General features: G+C 38.9%; 1 protein-coding gene across 3 annotated transcripts in view; it reads right to left on the bottom strand.

The window, feature by feature from the left end:
• The window catches only part of USP3 (ubiquitin specific peptidase 3), a 114,552-nt gene that overhangs the window by 65,845 nt on the left and 24,868 nt on the right, over window positions 1-23,839 (bottom strand). Inside the window, exon 1 of one of the 3 annotated variants that reach the window (XM_072613288.1) lies at window positions 13,037-22,985. The exons of the other annotated variants lie outside the window; for them this stretch is intronic. Within the exon in view, the coding sequence (XP_072469389.1) occupies window positions 13,037-13,187 (151 nt within the window). The 5' untranslated portion in view covers window positions 13,188-22,985. Of the gene's footprint in view, window positions 1-13,036; window positions 22,986-23,839 lie in introns of those variants that run through there. 3 annotated transcript variants of the gene reach the window in all.

The following is a 23,839-nucleotide window of genomic DNA, read 5'->3' as shown; positions in this document are numbered from 1 at the left end:
ATTTTTCATTGCTACCTTCTACCTTGCTTGCACAAATATTGAAAGTTCCTCAAAACATACCAGAATAATAAAATTTTATCAAACAATGTTGCCCAAGTCCCTGCAAAAAATAACTCAAAACTAAGAGGGTGCCCATCGATTTCAGAATATCTAAACAAATAAGGGTATATGAATATAATGGAATATTATTATACTGTAAGAAATAATGAAAGTGAGGGGTTCAGATAAATCCAAGAGGACTTTTGAACTAATGTACTAGAAGAACAATTTATACAACGAATACCATACTATAAAATAAAACAGCCCTGATGAATTCACGACTCTGTGAAACTTGCTTCCTACCTCTTGACAGAGGTGTGAGGGTCTGGAAAATGAGAAATACATGTTTGGACAGATTTCATGTGTTTTTGCTTTTCCAGAGGTAAGCTTATTATTGGGGAGAACAACGACAGTGAGAATGATACCAAAAAGAGAAAAGAATGCCAGTGAAACATTAAAGAAATGCTGACTTCCTGCCAAGATCAGAAGGCAGACTGACCAGCTCTCACCTGTCTATTTCAACAAAATCTTAAATTTTTCACCAGACCACAACACAAGAGAGCAGCCAGAAGTCTTAAAGCAACAGGCAAAGGGAGGCTGACAGAAAAGCAAGGTGGCCTCTCAGTGTAACCAAGGTCTGCTCAGAGACACCTAAAGACTGCAAGACACTGTGTCCAGGATCCGTAAGAACAGAGTGCTCTCCCAACAAAGTCTCAGCGTGGGGGACCTTCAAACTTTAAGAAGCAATGGCAGCAGCAGGGCTCAGAAGAAATGCTAGACACAGGGGCTCTGAAGTGCTTAACATGATTCTGAGGTGCCACAGAGGACCTTAAAGAGGTAACACTCTGAAACTCAAAGATACAAAAGGGTCTAACCCCAGAAGGTGTGGAGTCCAGTCCTGGCATAAAGCCCCAATTCACAAAGCACAGTTGGAGAGATGAGTAAAGAAAGTATGATGTCAAAAATATTCCCAAGTTAAAGAGCCCCCCAAAGAAGGAGTGGGTAAAAATGTAACAATTGCAGATTCAAAGGAAAAATGGATTTTTTACAAAAACTATATGAATGCCCAAAGAAAGGAAGCAAAAGATACTTAAAATGACATCAAAGCTCTAGAGGAAAGAATCAGGACAATAAAGAGTTTAGAACAAAAAGTAGTCAATCTGATTCACCTAACAGACGAAACATAATCTATAACTCCATGACACTACAAGAAATATTAAAATAGGGAGGAGCCAAGATGGCGGAGTACAAAGACACACATACGCCAGATCCAAACCCTGTGAAGAAGAACTCCCAGCAAATTCTGGAGCAGCAGAAGCCACAGAACAACAGAGCAGAGGAGATTCTGTTCCAGAGAGACCTGAAGAACTGACACGAAAGGTCCATTGCACACTGGACCCGGAGCTAAGCCCAGCCCAGCCTTGGCCACGCGGTACCGAGAGGAGCAGATCCGAGCAGGCTTCAGGGACAGAATCTCCAGCAGCTGCACAGGTCCCTCCACCCACAGGTGTCAAAGGCCAGTGAGAGGGTCTTTTCAGCTAGCTGAGAGGGAAGCAGGGTGCGCCCATGACTCAGGCCCCCTCGGGAGGCAGCAGCAGAGGCAGCAGCAGACAGGAGCTCAGATCTATTGTTGAAGGTCTCTGCATAAACCCCCTGAGGGAACTAAGCCCCATGTGGTGGCCCTGCCCCCACCCCAGCAGCTGAACTTAATCTCACACTGAATAGTTCTCTTCATTCTTGTGTTTGAAAGTCAAATTTTCTTTTCAGCTCTGGTCTTTTCATCAAGAATGCTTGAAAGTCCTCTATTTCACTGAAAGACCATTTTTTCCCCTGAAGTATTATACTCAGTTTTGCTGGGTGGGTGATTCTTGGTTTTAGTCCTAGTTCCTTTGACTTCTGGAATATCCTATTCCACACCCTTCGATCCCTTAATGTAGAAGCTGCTAGATCTTGTGTTATCCTGATTGTATTTCCACAATACTTGAATTGATTCTTTCTAGCTGCTTGCAGTATTTTCTCCTTGACCTGGGAACTCTGGAATTTGGCCACAATGTTCCTAGGAGTTTCTCTTTTTGGATCTCTTTCAGGAGGTGATTGGTGAATTCTTTCAATATTTATTTTGCCCCCTGGGTCTAGAATCTCAGGGCAGTTTTCCTTGATAATTTCATGAAAGATGATGTCTAGGCTCTTTTTTTGATCATGGCTTTCAGGCAGTCCCATAATTTTTAAATTATCTCTCTTGGATCTATTTTCCAGGTCAGTTGTTTTTCCAATGAGATATTTCACATTATCTTCCATTTTTTCATTCTTTTGGTTTTGTTTTGTGATTTCTTGGTTTCTCATAAAGTCATTAGCCTCCATCTGTTCCATTCTAATTTTGAAAGAACTATTTTCTTCAGTGAGCTTTTGAACCTGCTTTTCCATTTGGCTAATTCTGCTTTTTAAAGCATTCTTCTCCTCATTGGCTTTTTGAACCTCTTTTGTCAATTGAGTTAGCCTATTTTTCAAGGTGCTATTTTCTTCAGCATTTTTTTGGGTCTCCTTTAGCAAGGTGTTGACCTGCTTCTCATGCTTTTCTTGCATCTCTCTCATTTCTCTTCCCAGTTTTTCCTCCACCTCTCTAACTTGATTTTCAAAATCTTTTTTGAGCTCTTCCATGGCCTGAGCCCATTGAATATTTATTCTGGATGTTTGGGATACAGAAGCCTTGATTTCTGTGTCTTCCCCTGATGGTAAGCCTTGTTCTTCCTCATCTGAAAGGATGGGAGGAGACATCTGTTCACCAAGAAAGCAACCTTCTATGGTCTTAATTTTTTTCCCTTTTCTGGGCATTTTCCCAGCCAGTGACTTGCCTTCTGAGTTTTCTTTCCACACCCACCACCCTAAATGCCCAGCCAGTGCTTGGGGTCTGAGATTCAAATGCTGCTTCCCAGCCTCAGGGCTTTCAGTGGGGGCAGGGCTGCTATTCAGTGTGAGATTAAGTTCAGGTGCTGGGGGGGGGGGGGCGGGGCGGGGCCGCCACAAGGGGCTTAGTTCCCTCAGGGGTTTTACGTGGAGACCTTCAACAATGGATCCAAGCTCCTGCCTGCTGTGGGAGCCCCTGTCCACTGCTGCCCCACTGCTGCCTCCTGAGGGGGCCTGAGTCATGGGCGCACCCTGCTTCCCTCTCGGCTAGCTGAAAAGACCCTCTCACTGGCCTTTGGCACCTGTGGGTGGAGGGACCTGTGCAGCTGCTGGAGATTCTGTCTCTGAAGCCTGCTCGGATCTGCTCCTTTCGGTGCCCCACGGCCAAGGCAGGGCTGGGCTCTGCTCCGGGTCTGGTGTGCGACAGATCTTTGGTGTCGGTTTTTCAGGGCTCTCTGGAACAGAAATTTCCTCCGCTCTGTTATTCTGTGGGCTTCTGCTGCTCCAGAATTTGTTGGAAATTCTTTACAGGTATTTTATGGGCTGTGGGTTTCAGAGCTAGCATATGTGTGTCTTTCTACTCCGCCATCTTGGCTCCTCCCCCCACTTTCAAGCATTCTTGATGAAAAGACCAGAGCTGAAAAGAAAATCTGACTTTCAAACACAAGAATGAAGAGAAGCATGAAAAGGTGAACAGCAAAGAGAAGTCATAAGGGACTTACCAAAGTTGAACTGTTTACATTCCTACATGGAAAGACAATATTTGTAACTCTTGAAACTTTTCAGTATCTGGGTAGTTGGTGGGATTACACACACACACACACAGACACACAGACACACAGACACACACACACACCACACAGAGTGAATTGAATAGGATGGGATCATATCTTTAAAAAATGAAATTAAGGGGTGAGAGAGAAATATATTGGGAGGAGAAAGGGAGAAACAGAATGGGGCAAATTATCTCTCATAAAAGAAGTAAGTAAAAGACTTTTTAGTGGAGAGAAGAAGAGGGGAGGTGAAAGAAAAACATGAAGTTTACTCTCATCACATTCCACTAAAGGAAGGAATAAAATGCACACTTATTTTGGTATAAAAACCTATCTTACAATACAGTAAAGTGGGAGAGAAGGATAAGCAGGGTCGGGGGGAGGATGGAAGGGAGGGCAATGGGAGGAGGGAGCAATCTGAAGTCAACACTCATGGAGAGGGACAGGATCAAAAGAGAATAGAAGTAATGGGGGACAGGATAGGATGGAGGGAAATATAGTTAGTCTTATACAACACAACTATTATGGAAGTCATTTGCAAAACTACACAGATTTGGCCTATATTGAATTGCTTGCCTTCCAAAGAGAATGGGTGGGGAGGGAGGGATGAAGAGAAGTTGGAACTCAAAGTTATAGGAACAACTGTCGAGTACTGTTCTTGCTACTAGGAAATAAGAAATACGGGTAATGGGGTACAGAAAGTTATATGGCCCTACAGGACAAAAGAAAAGATGGAGTCAAGGACAGAGAGGGATGATAGAAGAGAGGGCAGATTGGTGATAGGGGCAATTAGAATGCTTGGTGTTTTGGGGTGGGGGGAGGGGACAAATGGGGAGAAAATTTGGAACCCAAAATTTTGTGAAAATGAATGTTAAAAGTTAAATAAATAAATTGAAATAAAAAAAAAAGGAGAGTTCAAATAACAAGAATAGTTTTGGATAACAAAAAAAAACCTGGCAGGTTCTTTCATAAATAAGAAATCTTGGAATACAATATTCTAAAGAGATAGCTTACAACCAAGAATAACTTTCCCATGCAAAAGCTAAGTATAATGTTATAGAAAAGTGGACCTTGAATGGAATAAAAGCTTTTCAAATATTTCTAATAAAAAAATACATGAGCTGAGCTGGAATTTTTAAATGCAAACACAAGAATCCTGAGAAACCTAGAATGGTGAACTTATGGGAGCAATAAAAGGAGCTGCATGATGATGTGGTGCTAACATTCCCTTTGGAACCTTAATGTCTTCAAGAATGTTGAGGGAATCAAATAAAAAGAGGTTAGGTGTGTGGGAAGATTTCATTTTAGGGCCTGAAGAGGGAAAAAAATAGAAAATAAAAGGAATACACTAGTACAGTAAGGAGGAAGGAAAGGATACAATTTGTTGTTTCTCATAACTGGAGAGCATGAGAATATATGAACGTGGAGGACGGAGAGATAAGGAACCTCATTACTATGAATGTGAACAGGAGCACACACATACAGTTTAAATGTGGAAATGATCAAGGACATGGAGCTTAAAAGGGAGTAGTGATAGTTACAAGTAAAACAAACTTCCTGATCCTGAAGAAGGATTAAGAAGGAGGAAAAAAAGAGCTAGAATCCTAAAAGGTGGGGGAAGGAGTTGCCTCTTGAACAAACTGGGGAATGGCTGGGAAAACCTTGATATAGGAATGTAACATTATTGGGCTAACAAATAGCAAAAGATAACTTCCAAGAATCTTTGATAGCATGACCTGACATAGAATGAAGTGAGCATGACCAGGTGAATAATACAAAGACAGCAACGTCGTACAGAAGAACAACTTTGAAACAGACTTCAGAGTTTTGATCAATGCAAATACCAACCCCTGTCTCCCAGGAACCTATGAGGAGTCATGTCACCCATTTCCTGGTAAGTGATGGACACAAGGTACAGAAAGAGAAATGTGTTTTTGGATATGGTCACTGAGTCGGCTCATGCTGCATATTCCTTACAAGCTCATATTGGATCAGTCATAGTTGGACACACTGAAACCTGACTAGCACAGTGATGTCATTCTGGTCCTCTGAGAAGAAAGGACAACAACCATGTATGTTTACCTTTCTTTTTCTAAAACCATAAGCTCCCTGAGGGCAAGGACTGTCTTGCTTGCCTATATTAAGTATCCTCGGATCCTCTTCACAGTGCCTGCCATATAGTAAACAATAAATAAATGCCTTTTCATTCATTAATCAAAAAATAATAGCTGATTTTTAAATAGCATTCAATATTGTGCAAAGCACTTATAGATGCTTATAAATATTATCCCCATTTTACAGATTAAGAACACAAAATTCATCGAGACTGACTTGTCAATTCAGTCTTGAAACTAATAAAAAACCAAGGAGGGATTTGAATTCAGGTGTCCCTGAATCCATGTTTGCCTTTCAGTTGAAAATTGGATCAAAGCTTTAACCTAAAGGAATGAAGTCCCTACCATAAAAATTCAGGAATCAAAAAGACAAAAATGTGTTTTGCTTTTTGAAGAGTAAGAGGAGAGAATCTTAGGATCACAGATTTAGAGAAAAGTAAGGAAACTCAAACGTCAGTTAGCCCAGAGGCTTCTTAAACTTTTTTCCAATTGGGACCCCTGCAGGCACCCCATATGGGGTTGCAACCTACAGTTTAAGAAGCAGCGATCTACTAGCCCAGTCCCCTAATTTAGTAGATGAGGAGAGTAAGGCTCGGACAGGTGAAGTACCTTGCCTAAAAATCACTCAAGTATAAACTAGTGAGCGAAGGCCCTATGATTCTGGGTCCAGGTTGAGTCTATGACATCACCAGATGCACTGGCTATCATCCCTAAAATTACATCCCAACCCAACTTCCAGCACAGCGCTCTGCTGGCACCTAAAAAAGATTTTCTAAGTAAATGCTGTGTAGGGAAAGACCTCTTTTCACTTCTCTTTTCATATGAAGCCACACTTGGATCCAAAACCAGTTCCTTTGACTCAAAATCCAATGTTCTTTCCACTGACCAATGCTACTCCTTTCACCACCTCAGTACATAACTGTCCTTTCCTTTGAGTCACTCTCATTTCCCTTCTTGAATTGTCATTTTCCTGCAAGTGCAAAACTAGAACTCAATGCCCCATATAATGAAAAAGAAAGGGCATAAAACTCTTTGTAAGCCATAAAGGACTTTATAAAAGTCAGCTCTCTGTAGCTTAGAGGGAAATATACAGAGTTATCCTAGACACAAGAGGCAGATCTCACTTTCCCTTCAGAGTATTACAGGATCTTAGAGCTGGAAAAAGCTTTAGAGGTACAAGTTTTTCAATAATATCTTATCTATCTTTCCAGTCGCAAGGCCAAACTAAAACTAAAAATGTCACAAATGGATTCAAACACTCATGAAAGCTATTAGAAACACTGAATATGGTCAATGGTCAGCAATAAATTGTAATATGTAGGTAGAAGCTTTGGTACTGTGTCTTGAATGCTGATTCTGGAAACCCAGGCTGGCTCTACCCTGTGTAGAGAACATTAAACTGTCTCCTTTCTTTTAATCTGACCATTATTTTTATCCTTGGTTCTATTTCCCTCAAATCTCAAAACCTTCATCAGGGGTGGAGCCAAGATGGCGGAGTAGAAAGACGCACATACACATAGCTCCGAACCCACAACTCACAGAACGGCTAGAGGGGACCAACCCACCGTGAATTCTGCACCCAGAGGCCACGGAATATTGGAGCGAGGGAGATTTCTGTTCCGGAGAGACCTACAAACCTCACGCGGGGGGTCCTTCGCGCTGCGGACTGGGTGCTGGGACTGGGAGCTGAGTGCAGCCCTGCAGCGGCCGCGACACCGTGAGGAAAAGATCCGAGCGGGCTTCGGGGACGGGACCTCCAGCGACCATGCGGGTCCCTCCACCCACAGAGGGACCTGCAAACCTCTCGCAAAAGGTCCGTCGCGCTGCGGACGCGGAGCCCAGCCCAGACCTGCAGCGGCCGCGGCTCTGAGAGGTACAGATCCGAGCAGGCTTCAGAGACGGGAATCTCCAGTGGCGGCACAAGCCCCCCCACTCACAGGTGACGAGGGTCGGTGAGAGAGTCTCTTTGGTGGGTCGAGAGGGGAGTGGGGTGCCCCCATGGCTCGGGCCCCCCCGGGAGATAGAAGCTGAGAGGCGGCTGTGGACAGGGGCTCCCCAAGCAGGCGGGAGCCTGGATCCATTGTGGAAGGTCTGTGCATAAACCCCCTGAGGGACCTGGGCCTGAGAGGCAGCCCTGGCCCGACCTGACCACCTGAACTTAATTCTCACACTGAATAGCAGCCCTGCCCCCACCAAAAGCCCTAAGGCGGGAAACAGCATTTGAATCTCAGTCCCCAAACACTGGCTGGGAGGACCAGGAGGTGAGGTGGGTGTGAGGAGAATATTCAGAGGTCAAGCCACTGGCTGGGGAGAATGCCCAGGAAAGGGAAAAGAAATAAAACTATTGAAGGGTACTTTCTTGGAGAAAAGACACCTCCTCCCTTCCTTTCTGATGAGGAAGAACAATGCTTACCATCAGGCAAAGACACAGAAATCAAGGATTCTGTGTCCCAGCCCACCCAATGGGCTCAGGCCATGGAAGAGCTCAAAAAGAATTTTGAAAATCAAGTTAGAGAGGTGGAGGAAAAACTGGGAAGAGAAATGAGAGGGATGAAAGAGAAGCATGAAAAGCAGATCAGCTCCCTGCTAAAGGAGAACCAAAAAAATGTTGAAGAAATTAACACCTTGAAAACTAGCCTAACTCAATTGGCAAAAGAGGTTCAAAAGGCCAATGAGGAGAAGAATGCTTTCAAAAGCAGAATTAGCCAAATGGAAAAGGAGATGCAAAAGCTCACTGAAGAAAATAAGATCTTTCAAAACTGGAATGGCACAGATGGACGCTAAGGACTTTATGAGAAAGACAGATATCACAGAACATAGCGAGCAGATTCGAAAAATGGAAGATAATGTGAAATATCTTATTGGAAAAACAACTGACCTGGAAAATAGAATCAGGAGAGACAATGTAAAAATTCTGGGACTACCTGAAAACCATGATCAAAAGAAGAGCCTAGACATCATCTTCCATGAAATTATCAAGGAAAACTGCCCTGAGATTCTAGAACCAGAGGGGAAAATAAATATTCAAGGAATCCACAGAACACCACCTGAAAGAGATCCAAAAAGAGAAACTCCTAGGAGCATTGTGGCCAAATTCCAGAATTCCCAGGTGAAAGAGAAAATATTGCAAGCAGCTAGAAAGAAACAATTCAAGTATTGTGGAAATACAATCAGGATAACACAAGATCTAGCACCCTCTACATTAAGGGATCGAAGGGAATGGAATAGGATATTCCAGAAGTCAAAGGAACTAGGACTAAAACCAAGAATCACCTACCCAGCAAAACTGAGTATAATACTTCAGGAGAAAAAATGGTCTTTCAATGAAATAGAGGATTTTCAAATTTTCTTGATGAAAAGACCAGAGCTGAAAAGAAAATTTGACTTTCTAACACAAGAATGAAGAGAACCATGAAAAGGTGAACAGCAAAGAGAAGTCATAAGGGACTTACTAAAGTTGAACTGTTTACATTCCTACATGGAAAGACAATATTTGTAACTCTTGAAACATTTCAGTATCTGGGTACTGGGTGGGAGTACACACACACACACATGCACACACGCAAACATACATAGAGACAGAGTGCACAGAGGGAACTGAAGAGGATGGGATCATATCTCAAAAAAAAAAAAATGAAATCAAGCAGTGAGAGAGAAATATTGGGAGGAGAAAGGGAGAAGTTGAATGGGGCAAATTATCTCTCATAAAAGAGGCAAGCAAAAGACTTATTAGTGGAGGGATAAAGAGGGGAGGAAAGAGAAAAACATGAGGTCTACTCTCATCACATTCCACCAAAGGAAAGAATAAAATGCACACTCATTTTGATAGGAAAACCTATCTCATAATACAGGAGAGTGGGGGACAGGGGCACAAGCAGGCTGGGGGGGAGGATGGAGGGGAGGGCACGGGGAGGAGAATGCAATCCGAGGTTGACACTCATGAGGAGGGAAAGGATCATATGAGAATAGAAGTAATGGGGGACAGGATAGGATGGAGGGAAATATAGTTAGTCCTATACAATACAACTAGTATGGAAATCATTTGCAAAACTACACAGATTTGGCCTATATTGAATTGCTTGTCTTCCAAGGGGAAGGGGTGGAGAGGGAGGGAGCTAAAGATGTTGGAACTCAAAGTGTTAGGATCAAATGTAATGTTCTTACCACTGGGAAATAAGAAATACAGGTTAAGGGGTCAAGAAAGCTATCTGGCCCTACAGGACAAAAGAGAAGACGGAGACAAGGGCAGGGAGGGAGGATAGAGGGGAGAGCAGATTGGTCACAGGGGCAATTAGAATGCTTGGGATTGGGGGGGGGAGGGGATAAAAGGGGAGAAAATTTGTAACCCAAAATTTTGTGAAAATAAATGTTAAAAAACAAAACAAAACAAAAAAAACCTTCATCAGCCTTATCTCAATGTCCCCATTCCTAACTACTTCTAAGCCAGGTTATTCCAGTGGATATTGCTATTACCAGCAAGAAATGAAATTCTGGACTTTAGCTGAACCAGAACTGGAAGAACTGCCCTTATAGAAACACCAACAAAAGGTGATCGTTAGAAGGTGATTCCTTCCTGCTCTTAAAAAAAAATCACAGTCCTTCCTCAGAAGCTCCAAAATATATTCATGTTTCTTCTTTCTAAACTCCCATAGGTACACCCAATCACTCACTTAATATCAATAACTTGTAGAGTAATGGCTAGATGATTCATTAGACCTATCTCTCTCACCTTAAAGAACCTGATGCCAGCTGGGGAAAGGATATATAGATTTTAGTCAGGGTTTCTTAACCCTGGGTACAAGTCCACCCCTACAGTCTTTTTATAGACTTCAGGAGGAGTCCGTGAACTTGAATGGGAAAAAATACTTTTGTATTTCAATATATTTGGTTTCCTGTGTATTTTACACATTAAAACTTACTCTTAAAAGGGGTCCACGCAGGCTTTACCAGATTACCAAAATTAAGACTCCCTGATTTAAACTATACCAGACTAACAACAACAGGGTGTGTGTGTTCATCCTTCATTGCCAAAGAAGACCATGTCATCAGAGAAATAATGACATGACTTGCACTTGACTTTGTTTTGAGTGAGGGAGGGCTGTGCAGGTCACCAGCCTCACTTCTCCTCCAGAGTCATCTGAATCCAGCAACCAGATATTCATCAGGATGACTGGAGATGACCTAGGATGAGGCAATTAGGCTTAAGTGACTTGCCCAAGGTCACAAAGCTAGTGAGCGTGAAGTGTGTGAGGTGAGATTTGAACTCAGGCCTCCTGACTCCTGCACTGGTGCTCTACCCACTGCACCACCTAGCTGCCCCAACAATAACAAGTACAGCAGCCGCCATCCATATTGGTATAATGCTTTAAGTTTTATCAAACTGCTTTCCTCAAAACCATCCTCTTTTGAAGTTTGAATTCCATGCTACATGGAGTATAAATAAAACAGATCAGAGAGATGAACTTTCCAAAGGGCATAGCAAATAAAGCTGGAACTTGAATTCAGGTCTGCCTGACTTCCAAACCAATGTTATCTCTTATCTCTTAAAAAAAAAAATTAACTGAAATCTATTTTCTCTCTTTCCTACTACCCTACTCACTAGGTAAAAAGAAAAGAAAAAAAAACACAAATTTTTGTAACAAATAAGCATAGTCAATTAAAACAAACTCAGTGGTTGTATTTTGTAAAGGGGGATCTCATTCTGCACCCTGAGTCCATCACTTCTGTCAGCATGATTCATCACTGATATTTTGGAATCATGGATGGTCATTATATCTTCAAAATTATTCATATAATATTATTGTTACAAGCTGTTCTGTTGTTTTGCTCCCTTCTCTATCACTTAACAGAAGTCTATCTATACCTCTGAAATCATCTTTCCTTACTTCTTACAGTACAAAAAAGCTTTCCAGTACATTCATATATCATAGCCATTCTCAAATAGACAATCATCCCCTTAATTTCCAGTTTTTTGACACCACAAAAAGCTGGTATACCTTTGTACATATAAGACCTTTTCCTATTTCTTTAATATATTTCCTATTTCTTTAATTTTGGACATAAATGGTAATCTAAGTGTTATAGCTAGCTTAAAGGGCATATACTATTTGATAACTTTCTGTATCTAACTCCAAATTGTTTTCTAGAAGTTGTACTACTCACAAGTCCACCAAAGGTGTACTGATGTGCCTGTTTTCCCACAGCCTCTCCAATATTTGGTCAGATGACCAAAAAAAATGTTAAATATTGGCAATCTGATGGATAGGAGGCAGAACCTCAGAATTACCTTAATTTGCATTTTTCTGATTACTAGTGATTTGGAAGGTTTTTTTTATATGGCTGGGTAAAAGAAACCCATAGATAACCTGGGTTTCTTGCCTTGAAAACTATTTATATCCTTAGCCCATTTATCAGTTGCAGAATGACTCTCATTCTTGTAAATTTGACTCAACTCCTTATATATCTTAGAAAAAAGATTTTTATCAAAGAAATGTGCTGTAAAAACTTTCTCCCAGTTGTTTCCTTTTTACCCTTAGTTCTACTGTATTTATTTGTGCAAACATTTTTATATATTATGCAATTAAAATTATCCATTTTATATGATCAACATTATCCATTTTCTCTAATGTGATTTTCTTTATCCCTTATTTGGTCATGGACTTTTCTTACATACAAAGATCGGTAATTTTTTCCATGTTTCTCTAGTTAGTTTATGGTGTGACCTTTTCTGTCTGTCATATGTCCACGTCTTGCAGAAGGTATGATAAGGGGTCCAAATTTCCCAGCAATTTTTGTCAAACAGTGAATCTGCTCAATTTACTGCATCACACTCTCATCCTATAAAGGAGCAGTCTCTAAATTTTTTGATTGTACTCCTCTATTAGTGAAAAATTTGGGGAGTGCATCTTCAAGATAGTTTTATCTATAAATTATACATTGTACCAACATACTAAAATGTTATATGCATTACCAAATATACACAAAAAGGACAAGATAAAAATGAAATGAACAATATTTTATGTATCAAATTTTTTATTAATAGTTCAAAACCATTTTTGATTCAACTTAATTGAATGATAAAATATTGTTATCAATAATATTTTTAGAGAAAATAATATGATAATGCTTAATTATTTTTTAAGCATCACAGTGTATGTCTAGGAACGAGAGGAATCTGTAAATATTGTTAGTAATCATTCAGTTAACCTGATTGATGTGGCCAGCCAAGGAGGTGAATTCCTTCCTTCCTTTCTTTTTTCGAAGGTACTCTTCTGCTAACAGACGGCTGCAAGGGGAACAAACACTTATTAAGTGCCCTGTGTGCCAGACACTGTGCTAAATACTTTGCAAATAACATTGGATTTGGTCCTCACCACAACCCTGGAAGGTAGATGCCTATTACTGTCCCCATTTTACAGCAGAAGAAATGAAAGTGGTGAAAAGTTAAATGCCCACTAAGCGTCTGAGGCACAATCTGAGCTAGGGTCTTCCTGACTACAGGCCTAGACTCTATCTACTGCAAACACTAAATGACTCAAAAGATACATGATACAATAGATCGTAACAGTTCACATAACAGATTTTTGGCAAGATTCATATTTCTGAGTACTCACTACCACAATGCAAAAATGAATCGCCTCTTTCAACTTACCCTGATAGATGGTATCATGTTCAATTCATTTTTGAGTATTTTTGTCATATTTTTATATGGAACAGCAAGAAGGAACAAAGGGGAACGTTATAAGGAAACCAAGAAAGTCAGTTTGAATGGACTCTAGAGAATAAGAAGGAAAATAATGTGTAACAAGAACAATGTTCTGCAGCTAGTGCAGAAATGCCTTTTTTAAAATCACCTATTTAAAAAACCCTAAGTCACAGATTCTAAACATATTTGCTTTAAAAATTACTTCAAATTTTAATTAATTCAATTTTAAAAATTATTTTATAACAAAATATTTTTCATTAATAGATCACTGGGAGCTGGGGCAGACCACTGGATTATCTGCTTTAATAAATTTCACACATCACTCCATTAGTAGAAAGGCCTACATTATCATACCCTCATGTACACCTGGAAAACCTCTATGGAATACTTAAAGAAGGTAAAAGGGAGTGAGAAATAGAAGGAGGAGATAAGGACAAAATTAATATGAGTAGCAATATTGCTTTAAAGTTTAAAAAGCTATTTTATATCCTTTATCTCATTTGATCCCCACATTAATAATAGCTAGTTACTTATATAGCACTTGGAGGCTTGGGAAGCACTTTACGAATATTATCTTTTTTTATTCTCACAACAACCTTGGGAGGTAGGTACAATTATTTCCCCCGTTTTACAGATGAGAAAACAGAGATATATCATCAGCGTCTGAGACCACATCTGAACATCAATCCCATGAAGTAGATGAGGGAGTGGGGGACAGAGGGAGAGGGAGATTTTCAGTTCAACTATGGGAAGAATACTATCATGTGGTTTCTTCATTTCCCTCCGGCTCTCCCCACCTCACCCCCAGCCATCAGGCCTTCCCAAGGCTATCCTAGAACCCATCACAGATAGCCAGGTAGGAAGGCCTCACCATCAGGGAATACAGTACGTACTTGCCTGAACTGCTCAACAGCTCAGAAGGTCTGAATAAGACAGAGGTCAATGACTTCATTCCTTCTGATGAGTTGGCAAGGTCTATTTAGTATCTCCTGCCTCCTAAAACACCTTAGACCCCACCTTCTGCCCTGCCTCTGCATCCTACAGCCCCATGCACTATTACTTTAATTACTTAAGTAACATAAAGACCTCCAGGCCTTGGTATCCACCTGCAGGTGCACCCTTAAGACTTCCACGCCTTTACATCTAGCCCAGAAAAGATGAACTTTATTTTCTGTTACTTTCCCCAGCTATAGCATTAGATTCTTGAAAGTAAAGACTGTTTAACTTTTTCTATTTTTATCCCCATGGCTTAGGACAGCATTTAGTAAGTGCTTGATAAATACTTTTTCATTTATATTCACTAATATACACTCCCATAGGAACAAGTGGTAAGTTTATATGCTGATTAAAAAGTAAAAGTTTCAAAGTGAGTGCCATTATCATGATAAAAAAAATAAATAGGTTATAGGCATGATAGTTTTTGTTTAAAACTAAATAATTTTATGTGGCCCAGTCAATATCTCTAGCATTAAATAATAAATTAATTTTTTCTTTATTTGTCCCTAGGGCTTTGTGAACAGAGTATCACTTAGCTAAAAGCAAGCAGTGTATCTTACAGTCAAGTTTTACTATTTTGTTTAAATTTCAAATGACAATTTCAGATGCTACTTCATTTCTCCATCAGGTTTTGTTGGGTGCCCAAACTGATATTCACTGTGATATATGCAATACAATTTCTATCTGAATTATAGAGGTCCTGATTTTAAGAATTAATTTCTAACTTTGTATATCCGAATTAAAACTTTAAAATTTTTCCATTTCTCTATAATAACACAACTCAGACTTATATCACACTTTGATGTTTACAAAATAAATTATATGCTGTGAACAACATATGGTTTAGGACAGTGGTGCCAAACTCAAATAGAAATGAATCTCTGTGGGCTACTGACTTAGAAAATCACAAAGTAACCTTTATAACAATATAGAAAGAAGGTCCCTTAGGTGTGCTGGGTCTTGAAGGAGATGACTGACATGGGCAGTTCACTCAAACTAATGAGGAAACCAATATGGACAGTTTTGTTGGGTTGTTTTGTTTTGTTTTTAACACAAAATAATCCTCTTTAACTCCCATGCAATCAAGGAATTACTTAGGTTCTTCATATCAAACAAATGATTTTAGGGGCCAGAAGTGAATTACAGACAATATGAAGAACTGATGCACTCCTGTAAAATAATGCTAACAAAAAACAAATTATTCCAAAATGTGAATTTTCCCATTAACTTTTGTTAAAAAAGTGGACTGATAGTCCTACCAGAAAAAACCCCCCACAGCATTTTCATTAGATATTGTGGTTAAAGAATGAAGTAAAACCTTTTGAAAAACTCACAAAAATACACAGCTTTTTCTAGTAAAATATTATTAGCTGGTACATGAATGTAATGGAATACAATTATGCTGTAAGAAATGATGCAAAGTAAGCAGAGGTAAGAAAACAATATACAAAGAAGCTCCAATGGATATGGAAATGGACAACAAAACCACACAAAAAATTAAAAGTAAATATAACAAAACTATGAAAACCAAGTGGACTTGAAGGAAGAGATGTGAAAAACCATTTTTAATCTACCCTTCCATGGAGGTGGGAGGTTCGTGTTTTGGACTGTTTCAATCCATCAATCAGTGGTGCTGACTCTAAAAAACAGTACTTGTGGTATGAGATTGGTCTGGGAGGGAGGATGAAAGTGACACAGGGATGTTACAGTGATGAAATTATCAATAAGACAAAGTTAGGTGGTTCCCATGCCTCAGAACCCCTTATTTTCTCCCTCATCCTTTTTATGTTGAAATTTCTTACTGCTGCCTTCAAGATCAGATGGAAGTATCCCATCCTCCAAGATCTTTCCATCCCCCAAGCTGAATATGAACTCCCTTTCTCAAATTTTCCATTACCACAATGCCTAGACATCACTATATTTACCACAATCTTCCTCGTACCATAGTTCTTTGTATTACTAGCTTTTCCCTACTACTAGACTGTAAACTCCTTGAGGACAGGTTAACTGTAGTATTAAGAGTCAAAAAGACCTCTCTATAAAATGAGGGGTTGAAAATGACTGTGATGTGATAGTAAAGGATATCAATAAAACATATTACTTAAAAAACCAAAATGGTATAATAATGCTATACCAGTTAGGATGGAGGTGAGAGATACACTTGAGATAATCTATGTAAAGCATTTTGCAAAACTTTAATGCACTCTCTAGGTAGTTGCAGTAGTACAGCAAGAGCTGCAGCAGCAGCAGCGCTCAGTCCCAACAGAATTGCCAGAGGAGAGGAACGCTGCTGAGCAGTCACAAGGGAACAGCCGCCTTGGGGACAGTTTCAAGACAAAAAGCAATGCTAGCACTTGCAGCTGCATGGGACCATCCTACTTTTGAACAGATCTAAATGTTGGCCAGTTTTCCATGATATCAGGCCTAAATTTGCCTCCTTGCAATTTTTACTCATTTGTTCCTGTTTCTCTCTTCTAGGGCCAACAGGGGTTGAGGGGAGGGGTGTCAATCAAGCATTCCATCAACAAGTACTGCTTAATCATAATTCCATCTCTTCTCTTTCACAATGACTTGAAGACAGTTCTCCCGTTCCTCCAGAATCTTCTCTTCTCCAGGCTAAACGCTTCCCACAGTCTGGCTACTCACTTACATATGCTCCAGCTTATCAACGTATGTCTTAAATCGTGACACATAGTAGATAATACTCCAGATGAATTCTGATAACGGCAGAGGACAGTGAAACTACCACTTCACTATTACTGGAAGCTATTCCGATGTTATAACGCACCCCATTACAAGCTCATGTTTTTTTTCAGCTCTCACAACACAACGCTGATTCGGTTTCTTGATGTTTAGTCCTTTTTAGTTGTGTCCAACTCTTTGTAACCCATTGTTTGGAATTTTTTGGGGCAAAGACATTGGAGTGGTTCACCATTTCCTTCTCCAGCTCATTTTACTGAGGAGGAAATTGAGGCAAACAGAATCCTAAGTGACTTGCCCAAGGTTACACAGTTAGTAAGTCTCTGGGGACGTATTTGAATCCAGGTCTCCCTGACTCTGGGCCCCAACTCCATCCACTGATCTAAGCACAGAGGGTGATTGACAGTCTGCAGTCACCATGTCTCCCTCAACTTGTACTCGTGAAGTTTTTTTGCTTCCTAGTGCTTATAATACATCTATAAATTCGACAAGTACACTTTCTAGGCCTTTATTCAAGTCACTGATACACATGTTAAACTGCATAAGCCAGGTATAGATCCCTGAGGTATCTCACTGGAGCTCTCAAGCCAAACTGGCACTAAACCATCAACAACTACTCTTTCATTTTGGTCATCCAACCAGTTATGTCCATCTAACCTATCTGAATTTTCACCTAATCTATCTCTCTCCATCTTTACCATGTGAATAATGAGATATAATGTCAAAAATTTTCCTAAAATCGAGGATAAATACTATCTACGAATTTCCACTCATCTAGACTAGTAATTCTGTGAAAAAAAGAAATGGAATTAAGTCTTGCTGTAATAGGCAGGAACATTAGCCTTAAGTCAGAAAACTATTTTAGTTACACCTGCCACTAATTAATTAGCTCCCAAACTTCTTTGGGTTTCAGATTTTCTCTCTCATCTCTAAAATGAGGTCTTTAGACTAAAAGAACAAAATCAGGTGAAACTTCCAGTTCTGAAATTCTATGATTCTAACTTAGAATATAGATTCAAGAGAGAAGGGTAAAACCTGAACAAGAAAATCATATAAACTATTCTCCCAAACAGATTAAATTCTTCAGAGAATACTAAAACTTTTTTTTTAAGAGAGGGGTGGGTTATCCAGTTAGACTGAAGAATGTTTCATAAATTCCATACATAGACTTTATATCCCCACACAACAATTAATCTTACATTTTAATATTGTAAATAAGAAAACATGCTACAATAGTAAAACAGGAACAGTGAGAAACAGAACTTAAAAAATAGGGATACTCATTATATTACGAATAAACTCAAAGACACTAACAAAAAAGTACTAAAACAACCATCTTATTTAAAATGACATCATAATGGTAGTATAAATCAACATTAAATATTATAGCTCCATGGCTTTAAAAAGGCAAGGTTAATAATAAGGTTATGTTTTATAAAAGGGTTATTCAAGTGGCACTTCAAATGAGAAGTGATAAAATTGCTTTTCGCCATGAAATCTTTACAATTCTAAAAACGGCAACATGAACCTAAGAAGGGATACCTGCATTTCAAGAACAATGAAATTGCTTCACCCTCTAAACTGCTCATGACAAGAATTCATAAGTTTCACAGCCAAATCTACACATGAATAACAATTGTTGTTCCCAACCACAGGTGGTCAATAAGCAAAGATTTGGCAGGTCACTTTGGAACTGTTACTAATCCTTGGACTAGATATTCCAATATTTCCATCCATAATGGCTCAACTAAAAACTAAGACTGAGGACCTAATTTTGTTATCATCAACACCATAATGGATAAAAGACAGTGATATAATGGATGTTTCTCAAATCATATTCACCAGAATCTTAGGGTTTCCACCAAAATGTAACATTGGTAAGCAGATGAACAAGCATGTGTAGCACACTTGTCTACATTGTATTCCATGTAGGTAGGTAGTAATGTGCGCATTCAACTGATAGAGAACCACTAGTTGGATTTAGGGTGAAATTAATAATATAATAAAAAGCTAGCTTCTTACTGATCTAGAATCAATCACTGAATGTGACCAACAAAATAGGGCAAGTGACTGTACTTCTGGACAATTTGTTTGTGTTCTTAAGAATTCTGTAATTTTTTTTGTACCAATGTTCATAATAATTAGGTAGAAAAGAAAGATAGGAGAATAGGAGAAATTAGAAAGCCAAAATATATTTAATACCAAATTATTTCCAATTTCTTATTCTTATTTTTCCATCCAGTTAAACTCAGTGTGAATAAAAATAGTCACCAACTATCCTCCTAAACCTATTCACTCTTTCAACTTCACAATTTTATCAGTTGTATCTACACTGTTGACTCTTCAATTCAAACACTTATTAGGCACCTACTCTATGCAAAACAACTGTACTGATAAAGAACCATCAATTAAAATATTTGCCTGGGAGATCTTACAGTTGGGTGAAACAATAGAGGAAACCCCCCCCACACACACACACACCCCACACTGATGAGAGTAAAGGAACAATCCAGAAGAGCTGGTAACCTGAGGTGGACCTCAAAAGATGGTGATTCTTAAAAGACAGGGTGATTAACAATTGCATTTTCACCACTCTGATGAATACAATGACCAGTTGTACCTGTGATAGTGAAGCATGTCTCACATCTAAAGCAGGGTAAACAAATGTGAAATGAAGCAAACACTTGCAGAGATGGCTAACGGTTGATGTTTTGTTTGATAATCATCTGTCAAAAGGCAGAGTTTTTATTGAAAAGATGCGGTTACATGCATAGAAAAAAGCATCAGTAAATTTTTTTTTTGACTTTTAAAGAGTGAAGTATAAAAATAAAAAATTTTGGGTGGGTAGTGGTGGTGGTGCTTTGTGCTAATGTAGAAATAGGAGTCAGGAAGTCTTGTTCAAAGTTAGGAGACCAGTTTACTTGGAACACAAAGTACATGAATGGGAATAAACATGAAATGAAGTTAGGAAGGTAGGTTAGAGACAGAGAGAAACAGCATCATTTCTGAATTCCCATTCAGACATAAAAAATATTAGAGACAAATGTAGGAAAATATAAACCTAGCTCTCATAATTTTAAATGTGAATGGATTAAACAAGTCAACAAAAACACTGGATAAGAACACAAAACTCCACAATCCGTTGCTTGTAAGAAACACACCTAAAAAGATATACACAGAATAAAAATGATAGGCTAGAACAAGATTTACAATGCATCAGGTAAATTAAAAAACAAAACAAAACACCCAGGAAATTCAATCATGACATCAGACAGGCAAGATCAAAATACAAACTAAGAAAAAGACCACAAACTCAAAACTACTCCATTCAAAACTTCAAAAAAAAAAAAAAAGTGAACTAATATCAGGTCCAAAAAAGAATTCCTATTAGAATGCAAAAAGGATTTTAAAAACCAAATACGAGATGGAGAGAAAAAATTGGGGAAAGAAATGAAAGTGCTGCAAGAAAATCATGAAAAAAGAATCAACAACTTGGTAAAAGAGGCACAAGAAAAATACTGAAGAATATTAAAGAATAGAATAGGCCAAACGGCAAAAGAGGCAAAAAAAATCCACTGAAGAGTAGAACCCCTTAAAAAGGAGAATTGGAAAAAGATTAACAAAAATTCACTGAAGAATTCCTTTAAAAGCAAAATTGGTCCCCAAACTGATAAATGGTCAAAGGATATGAACAGGCAGTTTTCAGAGGAAGAAATGAAAGCTATCTATAGTCATATGAAAAAATGTTCTAAATCACTACTGATTAGAGAGAGGCAAACCAAAATAACTCTGAGATACCACATCACACCTACCAGATTGGCTAACATGACAAAACAGGAAAATGATGAATGCTGGAGAAGATGTGGGAGGAGAGTTGGAACATTAATTCATTGTTGGTGGAAAGCTGTGAGCTGATCCAACCATTCTGGACAGCAATCTGGAACTACGCCCAAAGGGCTACAAAAATATGCATACCCTTTGACCCAGTAATATCGCTTCTAGGACTGAATACCCAAGAGATCATAAAAATGGGAAAGGGTCCCACATGTACAAAAATATTTATAGCAGCTCTCTTTGTGATGGCCAAAAACTGGAAATCAAGGGGATGCCCATTAATTGGGGAATGGCTAAATAAATTGTGGTATTTGAATGTAATGGAATACTATTGTGCTATAAGAAATGATGAACAGGAAGACTTCAGAGAGACCTGGAAAGACTTATATGAACTGATGCTGAGCGAAAGGAGCAGAACCAGGAGAGCTATGTACATAGCGACAACCATAGTGTGTGAGGATTTTTTCTGGTAGAGTTAGAACTTCATTGCCTTGCAAGGACTTAAAAAATTCCCAATGACCTTTTAAGGCAAAATGCCTTCCACATCCAGAGAAAGAACTATGGAATTCAATTGCAGATTGTAGCAGATCATTTTCTTTTGTATTAACGTTTTGGTTTGTTATATGATTTCTCCCATTCATTTTAATTCTTCTATACAATATGACTATGGTGAAAATGTATTTAATAGGAATGTATGTGTAAGAACCTATATAAAACTGTAGGCTGTCTGGGGAGGAAGAGGGTAGGGAGGGGGAGAGAGAGAAAGAAAAAATCTGGGTTGTATGGTAGTGATTGTGGAACACTGAAAATAAATCAATTTTTAAAAATAAATTTACGAGAATAAAAACAGAATTGGCCAAATAGAAAAGGAGATACAAAAACTCACTGAAGAAAGTAATTCATTAAAAACAGAATTGGGCAAGTAGAAGCTAATGACTCCTTGAAACATCAAAAAACAATAAAAATCAAAAAAGAACGAAAAAATAAAAGAAAATGTGAAACATCTCACTGGAAAAACTACCCTGAAAAATAGACTGAGGGGAGATAATTTAAGAATATTCCTATTCAGCTGGACCAGCTGAAAGCCATGATCACAAAAAGAGCCTAAACATCATCTTTCAAGAAATTATCAAGGAAAAACTCCCTGATATCCTACAATCAAAGGGTAAAATGGAAACTGAAAGAATCCAATGATCACCTCTTGCAAGAGACTCCAAAATGACAACTCCCAGGAATGTTTTACTTTTTGTCATATTAGCCAATCTGATAGGTGGAGGTGGTGGTACCTACCTCAGACTTGTTTTAATTTGCATTTCTCTAATCAACAGTGATTTAGAGCATTTTTTCATATTACTGTTGATAACCTTAATTTCTTTGTCTGAAAACTACCTGTTCGTATTATACCATTTACCAATTGGGGAATTACTTGTATTCTTATAAATTTAACTCAGTTCTCTATATAGTTGAGAAATGAGGCCTTTATCAAGAAACTTGTTGGAGAAATTTTTTTTCAGCTATGACTACCGTGTATTTCCCTCCATTCTATTTTACTCATTTATCCTTCTCTTTCTGTCTCTCTGTCTCTTTCTGTCTCTCAGTCTCTTTCTGTCTCTCACCTTTTACCCTGTCCATCCTCAAAAGTGTTTTGTTTCTGCCTACAGTCTTCCCCAATTCACCCTCCCTTCTATCAGCATTCCCCACAGCTTCTCTTAGACCCTTACTCTCATACTTTCCTGCAGGGTAAGACAGACTTCTATATCCAGTTGAGTGTATATTCCCTCTTTGATCCAATTTTGATGAGAGTAAGTTTCGAGTGTTCCCCTCCTCACTTTTCCATCTTCCCCTACACTGTAAAAGCTTTTTCATGCCTCTTTATGGGGGATAATTTCCCCTATTTAACCTTTCCCTTCCTCCTTTTCCTAGTGCATCCCACTCCCCCCCCCCCTTCTTTTTTTTGGAGATGATTCCAACATAATTCATATCCATGCCCTCTCTCCATGTAAACTCCTTTTACTGCCATAATAATGATAAAATTCTTAGAAATTCCAAGTATCTGTACATCTTTAATATGGAAGCTGTTAAATCTTGGGTTACCCTGACAGTGGCTGCACAATATTTGAACTTTCTTTCTGACTGCTTCAAGAATTCATTTTGATCTAGGAGCTCTGGAATTTGTGATGACAAATATAGGAGCTGGTTTCTTGGGGAATAGTAAAATTGATAAATCATTAGGCACAGCTGATTTTTTCAAAAGGGAAAGGAAAACCAAATAATCAATAATGCAATGATAAAGACCAAGAGAGAGCATTCTAAACACGGAGAATGGCCAGGAAAAAAAACCCAAACAAACAAAAAACAAAACCTCTGAGTAGGGAGAATGAATATCATGTCCAAGGAACAGCAAATATATTAGTGTGGCCACAGTAAATGAAAGGGAACAAAGGGTAAGACTAGAAAGACAGAAAAGGGAAAGACTGAGAAATGCTTTAAATGACAAAGGGAGTTCATACTTGATCATGAAGGTTAAAGGTAGTTTTCTGAGTAGGGGGAAAACTGCTTTTTTAAAATAATCACTCTGGAAGTTAAACAGAGAATGGATTGGAATGAGGAGAGATTTGAGGTAGGAAGGCCAATCAGAGGCTACTGCAACAGTCCAGGCAAGAGGCTTTCACCAGGGTGGCAGCTGAGTTAAGTGTCAAGAAAGGAACATATATGGGAGACGCTATCAAGGTAGAAATGCAAGACTTGACAACAGATTGGATATGCAGGGTATG

The sequence above is a fragment of the Notamacropus eugenii genome, chromosome 1 (assembly GCF_028372415.1).
Source record: "Notamacropus eugenii isolate mMacEug1 chromosome 1, mMacEug1.pri_v2, whole genome shotgun sequence".
In the NCBI taxonomy this organism is placed as follows: domain Eukaryota; kingdom Metazoa; phylum Chordata; class Mammalia; order Diprotodontia; family Macropodidae; genus Notamacropus; species Notamacropus eugenii.
This window is presented reverse-complemented; position numbering and strand designations above follow the sequence as displayed.